This window comes from Gymnogyps californianus, chromosome 9, assembly GCF_018139145.2.
Source record: "Gymnogyps californianus isolate 813 chromosome 9, ASM1813914v2, whole genome shotgun sequence".
NCBI lineage: Eukaryota > Metazoa > Chordata > Aves > Accipitriformes > Cathartidae > Gymnogyps > Gymnogyps californianus.
The window spans coordinates 373,120-382,678 of NC_059479.1; the positions used below are offsets into that span (position 1 = coordinate 373,120).

General features: G+C 52.4%; 1 protein-coding gene across 1 annotated transcript; it reads right to left on the reverse strand.

Annotated features, from left to right (window-relative positions):
- Window positions 1-639: 639 nt before the first annotated feature.
- LOC127019777 (V-set and immunoglobulin domain-containing protein 4-like) lies at window positions 640-8,191 on the reverse strand. Its single transcript, XM_050902005.1, has 8 exons — window positions 8,143-8,191; window positions 5,141-5,497; window positions 4,183-4,464; window positions 3,757-3,852; window positions 2,775-2,840; window positions 2,185-2,298; window positions 1,697-1,718; window positions 640-847 (listed from the first exon to the last, which is right to left on the reverse strand). Exons 1-8 carry the CDS (start codon window positions 8,162-8,164, stop codon window positions 640-642), a joined length of 1,167 nt encoding a protein of 388 aa, XP_050757962.1. The 5' UTR covers window positions 8,165-8,191.
- Between the last annotated feature and the right edge of the window lie 1,368 nt (window positions 8,192-9,559).

Sequence of the window (9,559 nt, forward strand, 5' to 3'; positions counted from 1 at the left end):
TGGCAGTTAGGAGGCTCATCACCTACACGGCCATTCCCTCTTCCTCTAAGCAATGAGCTCCAGTCTGACAGCAAAAATGACATTCCTGGGACATCAACCCCCCCTCTGTGGTCCCTTTACCATGCTCTAACAAAAAAGACTCAAGGACAAGCAGGATGTACAACCAGTATTTGTTGAGCTGTAAAAGCCAGAGGACGTCCGTTTCCAGCACAATCCCTGGCTCCTCGCAGTCTGGGATGTCCTAACAGGGGAACAGGCACTTGAGAGTACACCTTGCCAGTGTCACTGGCTAGCAGCACTGCGCCCAGCTACACCTTGATTTGCAGGCTAAAGACATTTGTGTTTCCACTCCTTCCGATCCTCTCTTCCTCACCTTGCTCCTTCAGGCTGCTCAGAAATTATTCGCTCTATGAAAGTAGGTAGATAACCACTTGGCTGAAGGTTTCTGCACTAACGGGCAGGGCCTCATTTGCCAAAGCCCAAGAAGGTTGTGCAGTTCCCCTGGGTTAAAGAAAGCAGTGAGACCGGTATATTTATCAGAGCAGAAGGCAGACAGGAAGAAGAGTTTCCTTTGGTAAAGTCTACCATTCAATATCTGCAGCCCTGCATGGCTGCTTGTGTGGAAAAGCTGGTACTCTACTAAATTCTTTCTATTTCATATTCTGATTCCATTGCATTCACAAGGTTCTCATAGTCCGGATTTTTCCTGATGCATGTGCTGTCACGGCTGTTGTTCATGGTGAAGGTGTCACTGGGTGTTTCAGTCTTAGAATTTGTCTCCTTGTGTAGGCACTTAGCAGGGTCTTCCACATCAGTCTCCAATCTCATGATATCTGCAGTGCTATGGCTGAAACAACAGAGAGACGTGATTGAGAAGGACAACTAAATCGGAAGTCATTTGGTTTACATCTTAGTCAAAGACAAGATCTACCACATAATCTGTGGAACAGCAAAATTCATTTTAATCTAGTGAGGGCCTGGGAGGGTCTGAAGGACACTAGAAAGTAACATTAAAAGAATTACACACACAAAAAGAAGCAATAAAGAGTTCACACTGCTACCATAAACTCTCATGGCATTATCATGTTATACTCAAAAGAGTTACCAGCAGATAGTCTAGCCTTTAGAAAGTAACTACCAGCAATAATTGGGAAAAATGGCAATATGTGAGGCTACAGCTGGCTAAGGTATGTTTCTGAATAGGAAAGTAGTATGAAGGGATTAAAGGTTGAGATTAGGACAGGGCAGAAGATATGTTTGTATAATTGTAAGCAAATAAATAGGAATTGCACAAAATAATACTTGGATAAGCACTGGGATGTGTTTCTTAAAGAGAAAGGCATGTGTAGAAGGAACTTATCTCGAGGGAAGAGCTGAGAATTCCTGTCCTTTGCTTTGTGAAATAGTGGTGGGAATTTACTACAGAGAACAGTTTTCCCATGGCATCTACAAGGCAGAGCGAAGGACCCAGAATATCTTTCTCTCATTCTAACATATTAAAGAACAGACTCTTGCTACCTCCTGCACTAAAATGTTAATGTCGTCATGCTGCTAACTGCCAAGGTATTCAGACCCTCCCCCCCTGCAAGTCAAGGAAACCTTTGGCTTTTCACTGAGCAAAGAGCCTTTTTCGAACAGACATCAATATGATGCCCTCAAAGTCTTCTTAACGTCCCGGGTGAAAACTTGTACTCACAAAGCAACTTCATAGATAGGTTCTGCGAACAAAAGAAGAATCGAAGATGTGCATCAGCGAGTTTTATGTGTCACAGAAAAAAACCCCCAGCTGCTTCCAGGTGTTCCCACCTTCAGGAATAACCCTCCCACCCTGCCTCTCCCTAGAAGGGACCACCTGGGGCTGGGGCCAGGGCTGGGGCCGGCAGCTGGGGATGATGGGGATGATGGGGGTGGGGATGATGGGGATGATGGCGATGGGGATGATGAGGATGGGGATGATGGGGATGGGGATGATGGGGAGGATGGGGATGGGGATGATGAGGATGGGGATGACGCGAATGGGGATGTCGGGGACGGGGATGGAGTCCCGGCGAGCGCCGCGCCGCCCGCCCCGTCCCCTCGGACCAGGGCTGCCCTCTACCGCCCGTCCCGCCCGCGGGCCGCGTTCCTCGCCGCTCCCGGCCCCGCCCCGCCCCGGGCCCCGCCCGGCCCCGCCCCGCCGCTCACCCGCCTTGTTCCGCCGCCGGCGCAGCAGCGCGGCCAGGAGCGCGCCGAGCGCGGCGCAGCCCAGCGCGGCCGGCAGCGCGTAGAGGTGGGGGGGCGGCGCGGCCGGGGGGGGACCTGCGGGGGGAGGCGAGAGCGCTGGGATCAGCGGCGGGGGGGACCGGGGGGGACCCGAGCCGCCGCGCCCGGCCGCCGTTAGCAGAGCCGCGGGGCTGGGGAGCCGCGCAGCGCCGTCAGACCCGCTCCTACAGGGCTTGGACACCGGCGAAGCCTGCGAGTGCAGCCGAGGCCCAGGCCAGCCGCCAAGGCCGGGGCTGAGGGCAGCGTCAGCGTTTTCAGCCCCTTCCAGGCACAAACGCAAAGCAAACTTCAGGCCATGAATGCGCTCCGGCAGGCCTGTGGATGGGTGGCCGGGAGGGCAGCTCCTGCCTGGGGGAAACCCGATGCTTGACAGGCCAGGGATTTATTCCCTGCGGATATTGATCTGCAGCGAAATGCAGCAGCCAGGGTTGGTGTTTGGTCTGCAGACGGCATTCGTCAGCCTGCCCTTGCCAGTGCGAATCCCGTGTTTTCCGGCACGAGACTCCACTCACCTGTGGCAATGGGAGGCCCTTCCGAAACGGCATCCCTCCCGGAGGCCAGCGTTGCTGCGGGCAGATCTGCCAAAGCGTAAGGGTGAATGCATTGTAACGCTCCCCGGAGCTGCCCTGCGGCGTCGGGAGAGCTGGGTTTGCTCTGCAGAGCAGCAGCGGGGTGGGCAGTGATCCCCGCTCGCCGGTGAGCCCGTCTGGCTGCCCAGCGCTGGGCGCTCACCAGCACAGCTCTCCTGGGCTGGACGTAACTGCTGCCCTGAAGCTGCCTGCCCTGTTTTGATGAACACACCGCTTTGGTTCTCTCAGGCTAACACGTCTGAGGTGGACGGAAAGAAAACACCCATTGGACCGGCTCTCGGAGTGACAAGACAGATTTTTCTCTCTGACATGTCATCCTGTGTGTGTTCTGCCAGCAGGCTTGCAGGCAGCGTGTGGTACTCGCATCCCCCCCTCCCCAGCCGTCGCCCCAGGGGTCCCTGGCAGCCCTGGCTGACATGGTACGTCTCTATGCACCAGCACTTGTGGCTGGCTGCACCACAGCCAGGGAATGCTTCGGCTTTGTCCTGATGGGACTCATCCAGGTTTTCACAGGGCTTTCTCACTTCACCTCCCCTACAGTGACTCCCTGGCTGGTCTGGGGTGGTTTGCCATCGGCAGCTGCACCTTAAGGCTCCCTGACGCACTGGAGCCCCAAGCCAGGTTTCTTGCCCCAGGTGACCTCCCGTTGAAGCTGTGCAGCCCCCCGGTTTCCCAGGCCGTGGTCCCTCTCGCACTGGCTCTGCTGCTGTCCCAGGGGGCTCCGACCCAGCTCCCCACAGCTGAGCACCCGCACCCGGGGGACGGGGTGGACCGTTTCTACCCACCTGCAAAGAGGATCTGCAGCGCAAAAGGAGCGTCAAGTGGATTTGTCTCACTCGCCTTCTCCGTCACTCACAGAGCACCAGGGTTTCGCAGCCCTTCCCCTGCGGCCCAGGCCACTTACCTGTGGGCACTCGCTGGGGCGCGTCACCTCGGGGGATGAGCGGGGGTCTGGTGTGCCTGCCGGTCCCAGGGCTGGGCTGCTGTGTGACTGGGGACCCTGCGGGAGAGACTGGTCGTCAGGCCGTTTCCCCCGCTCCCTGTCTGCAGTACAAGCCAGGTAAGAGCAAGATGTGCCAAGGGCAGGACCCAGGCTCCCATCCTGCTCAGTCCTGGTCCCAGAGGGACACAGGGGACATTTTCCTGACCCTTGCCGTGATCAGGCACACTCTGAAGCAGGGAGGATGCCAGCCCTTGTGGTTTCCTCTCTGGGTGGCAATCAAGACACAATTCATATTCAGCGTTACGCATCTGATCCTGCTATGAAAGAGGAAACTCCCTGCCTCAGTCTTGTGCAGCGGAGATGAGGAGCTCTAGGCTGGGCACTCACCTCTCACCGTCAGCTCAACGGCGTCGCTCTGCTGCACAGCCCCGGCCCCAACCCTGTTTTCGGCCTCACAGTAGTACTTCCCGGTGTCGGAGGGCCGCAGGCTGTCCCACGCCAGCTCGGCCTGGCTGCTCAGGAGCAGGGCTTTCCCTCCCGGGGTGCCCCTGAACCAGCGGTAGCTGATGGGGGGGGACCCGCTGGCCACACAGGTCAGGCTGGTCCGGGCTCCTGCCGGGAAAGTCAGCCCCGGCTCGCTGGCCCTGATGACGGGCTTGGTCGCTGCAACTGGAAGAGAAAGCGGATGGGGCCCGGGTCACGCTGGCCCCGGTTGCGGTGGGGAAGGGTCCTCCCCCCCTCACGGCAGCTCTTGCTCCGGCTTGCAGTGCTTTCCCAGGAGGAAGAGGGGCACCGCTCTCACGTCACCTCTCTGCACAGGTTAAGCTCAGTTCACCTGTGCCTGAAGCCAGGTTTATACCAGCTATGCCACCATTGCTACTGCCGTACCACACAGGTCCTGCTCTGTTGAGTGGGTGCCCCCCTTGCAGAAAGACAGTTCTTTCTAGCACACACTGAGGATGCTTGGGAAGGGGAGGAGGCAGATCTGGCTACTACAACACCCGCTTGCTGTCCCACTTGCTAAGGAACCACAGAGATGCTGGCTACCTGCACAAAACCGAAACCAGATCTGGATGTTATCTCAAGCACCACGGGTTCAGGTGGCCCATCGGTAGATCCAGGTTGGGGTGTACACTAACTGGTCCCCCTTCCCCAGCCCATCCCTACAGCTCCACGAGTGGAGAAGAAGGGCTAACACAGCAAGGGAGGAGGATGCCTCAACACCCAGCCTGGACGTGGGTAGACAGTATGGTGTGAAAGACTATTCCCGCCAGCTGCTGCTTCTCCTACATGCTCTGTGCATTAGACTGGCTACACAAGAGCAGGGCTTTTTTGCTGGATTTACCTTTGACAACTTTAACTGTAGTGGTCACCTCCTTTGTTATCAAGCTGTTATTTTTATACCTCCAGATGACTTGACAGGTGTAGAGTCCGTTGTCGGGGATTTCAAGGTTCTCGATTAGGAGTGAGGCATTCCCTGGGCTGTCCTTTGGGACGCTGACCCGGTCTCGGAACTGAGACAACAAGATGTGGTCACCAGAATCGTCCCTCCGAAAGATGGTAGAGGTGCTATAGTCTCGCTCCACGCGCCAGATGAGCGTTTGCTGTGTGAAACCTTCTGAGGGCGTGTAGGTACACGGTAAAGTAGTGGATCTCATCCATGTGCCCTTGACCTGGTGGACGCCAGACAGATCCAGGAGGGCTGCAGGGAGCAACAGTTGAAGGGAAGAAATAAGAATGCAGCAGAAGAGTAGAACATCCTTAGGACAGACAGGAATCACTAGGAGGTGGAAGCCAGCATGCGGCCACGTCTTAGATGTGCTGTAGACCACAGCCAGCTAAACCAGAGCCTGTCCCCACCACACTGAGCACAGGGAAGTGAACAGTTGCTTTGACCTCATGGCTATTTTTATTGTTTCTCTCTGGACACTTGCCAGTTCTCAATTCCTTCTCGGTACAGAGAGGCACAAATCCTGCTCCTGGTGGCAGCATCACAGCTACAGTCTTCACAAAAGACCTTAAGGAGCATCTCTTACTCCTGCTCTCTAGCCCCAGCCTTTACACCCTACTTCTGCTGCTTGGCTTTCTGCTTACACTTGCACATGATGAGTCAAACAGCAACGGCCTCGCCTCACTGACACGGGATGCTCTGACAACACCACTTGCAGTGTTGACTTCTACCTTCTATATGGGAGGAAGGAAGAACAAAGCAAGTTTACTGTTTCACTGCAGTTAGCAATGAACGCAACAAGTCTGCATTCATTAACATCACTATTTTTTGTATGCAACTTCCCTGGTGCTCACAGGACCCCGCAGTACAGCTGCGTGGGGAGAAGCACTTCTCTGTGCAACAGCCTGTCCCAGAGCTAGCAGGAGGTGCCAGTGGGGGGAAGGCAAGCATCTGTGGATGGGTGTGCACGGGGACAGCCGCGGGGACTGCTGGGGCTTAGTGTAGTGGAAGCTTGTTTCTGACATGGAGCTTTGGTTTTCCTTTACCAGAGGACTTTGAGAGGGCAGGCACAGCTCCATTCTTCAAATCGCACATCCCAGTCAAACATAACTCCTTGATGTATCAGTTTTTAAAGGTTTCCATTTCTCTTCCTTTTTTCACAGACTTCCACCAAGAGAAACTAAGAAGGGTAGAAGCTATTTAGGAAACTCCTCAGAGATACCCTCAAGGTATTTGGTGCGCTCAAGTTCAAGTATGTGTGCTATCCTGTGTATTCATCTGGACACAATTTTGTTTAAGAATCTCTCCCACATTGTTTTGCATTGCTGTGTGCCATGAAATAGCTGCCAGCATCCACTGATTCCCTGCGGAGCAGCTGCACTCTGTATATGACCAATTTCAACATTAGCAGGGATGACTCCAAAGGAGGTCTGATTGGAAGGAATGGGAGAAACTCAGCAAAATAAAAATCCCTGAGATAGCATTTTTAAAAGAAGTGTTTCCTCCCAGTGACACTTCTTAAACTGGGATGTAGTCTTCCAGACAAACAATGTGAATTCTCCCACTGGAGGGAAATAGAGCTGGACCAGGCAAAAACCTGGCGGGCTATGTTAGAGATTAGAAGACTGATCAGAGGGATTTGTATTATCTATAATGCATGATAACAGAAAAAAAATTGAACTCTCGTATTCTGGCCCATTTTCTAAAACGATTGAGCATCTTCCTTCCTAGCCTGCCAGCACCAGCTGCCCTGGTGGCATGGAAGCGCCATGCAGGCAGGAGCCTTTAGGGATCTGTTCTGAAGCACTGGACCTGGAACAGGAACGGTGAACCGAACACAATCTTTTTGCTTTAGCCTTAGAGAAGTTCAGATCTGACCTAGATTTCTTGGATCATACCTGCTTCAACCAGATAAGCGCCCTGCCAAGCTCTCGGGTGGGCACAGGAGAAGAGGGGGCGGATTTTGTGGTACCCAGCTCGTTCTCCCAATCTCTCCAGCTGTCTGCCCACTGAGACCACAGCTCCTCTGGGAAGTGCCTCTCATAAGTAGCAAATTACCTGAATTTAGCTGGACTTGGCTCTACCCATACCCCCCTAACCCGCTCCCCCTTTCCCCTCCTCCCCAGAAAGGCACGGGTTATGTTCGGCTGCATTAACTCACAATAAGTCGCTTGAGAGGCAGATCCCAGAAAGCTGCAAAGCTGTTTTTTTATGATGAAGTGGGGAACATACTTACTTCAACCCATTTTTCTAAATGTCAGGAGCAATTCTGTGCTTCTGTATACAACTCATTAAAGCACCTTTCTCCTGTTTCCCAAAACCTTCCTCTGCCGGTGTCAGTGTCATAGGTGCCCTGGGAGTGGCACATATGCCTCATGGGCCTATAAATTGATGCAAAGATTCCAGTATCACCTCTCCTAATGCACCTAGAGAGTCAGCAGATCAGGAGAGACCACGGGGAATCATGTCTGTGCCTGCACCTAGTCTCACAATTACAGCTCTTCTTCCCAGGACCATGCTAGCAGAACAACAGTGAGGCATTATTAAATTCTAGAAGAATGCATATTCCAGCTTCACAAAGACTCTTTTGGAAGCTAACACACCAGAGCAGATCCTCTCCACGGATCCTGAACAATCCTGTTTTGTTCTTGCTTTGGGGCACGGGAGCTGACCTTTTGCCCAAAACTGCCCCGTTGGCTCCACTCTTAAAAGCACCTTTGCTGCATCTGATACCAAAGGAGACTCTTGTGAATTCTCAGGCTCTGTTTTTCATACAAGAAACTAAAGACTTTCCACACTTGACAATTTTTAAAAATTAAGACACTATAATTCAAAAGATTTTCCCTACCCTCTTAGTACTCTGATTTTTGTTCTTATACATTGAAGCATTTACTCACCGTTGCAGCTGATGAAAGCCATCACAAACACCACTATCCGCACAACTTCTCCCATTCTCCCAGAACTGCAGGTCCGTCCTCCTTTCCCTGCACTTTGTGAGAGACCCCCACACTCCTGGGACCAGAATGCAAGTGAAGAACACTTCCCTTTCTTCTGTCCTTTGTCATCTAGGATCCTCTTTCTGAAATATCACGAGTCCATTTCACTGCTGACTTAGGTGAAGGGTAAAGGATGAACAAAGACTACAAGGATCTTTCCAGTTCCATTTCATAGTCCCCTGTCCCCACCCACTTCTCTTACCATTCTCTTGAGTTTTCTTACTAATGCTCTTTTTTATTAATCTTCATAATTGTGTGTTTCCTTTTTTCTTTCTTTTATCCTTTTTTTTCTTTCCTTCCACATTTGCATTCACTTCACAGTGAAAGAGCTTTATGATGACTACACAGTCAAGCACTCGGTAGCAAGGGAAAGCAAACTTGAGGATGCTTGTGAAGCATGAATTCAGTTCCCTCCGACTTGTGTGTGATGATACTGCGCAGCAGAGTGCTCAGCATCTCTCTCCATTGTACCATGAGGGCTCACAACTGGGCGTCCAGAAATGGGAAAGCACAGGTCTGAGTGCACTGACTCACCTAACACCATGCAGGAGCATGAGGCAGAGACCAACTTGTTGATGCTCAATTCCATTTCCTTAGTGTCTTCTCCTGCTGACGGTACTCAGCTCTTCCACCACTTGCATGTACCAACTTCTGCAGCAACAGACTCTCTGAGGGCAACCCCGTTCACCTTCTGAGTGCGTCGGTCTGTGACCTGAGTGAGGGAGACAACCAGCCCTAGTTTCTTTGCCAAACAGTCTGAGCCTTTTAGACCAGAAAACTTAGGATGCCACTTTTACTGTTTTTTTCTAACAGAAAATGTGCAGAGGAGAAGTATTAAAAAAACCAACATCCTGCTCTCTACTACGATAGGAATTTCCCTGCAAAAGCTCCATTTTCTACCACCTGCCCAGAGACGGTGCCCTTTGCAGTGCAGCTACAGATGCAGTTACACCGACCAGGGCCGTGGAGAAGGTGCATGGGGAAAGGAAAGGTTAACAAGCTAGAGTCATCCTCATTTAATGTCACACAAGCTTTTACCATCTACTGGTGATCAGACGGTCGCTGCCTGGTGCTCTCATTTTCACAGCATCACAGACTACCTTGGTGCACATTTCTGCTGCGATAGTCCAGTTCATGGGCAAGAGTCACGTTTCATGCTCTGCAAGCACACGCAGTGTTTTCTAAGGAGGTGACTTATGACTGGCAGCAGAGGGACTTTAATCCAGGAGATGTTCTGGGTATGCTCTGTAGGGCTACCTTTAAAAGTACATCCAAAAGTTATCAATAGGTGTTATGCACAGGATTAATATATGCCTGC

Excerpts from the sequence above, each read along its gene's own strand:
- LOC127019777 (XM_050902005.1), bottom strand. The coding sequence starts at position 8,164 with ATGGCTTTCATCAGCTGCAACG. Across the intron at positions 3,853-4,182 it reads CGTTGAGCTGACGGTGAGAG|GGTCCCCAGTCACACAGCAG; the intron begins GTGAGTGCCCAG and ends TCTCTCCCGCAG. Across the intron at positions 1,719-2,184 it reads CCGGCGGCGGAACAAGGCGG|AACCTATCTATGAAGTTGCT; the intron begins GTGAGCGGCGGG and ends TTTTGTTCGCAG.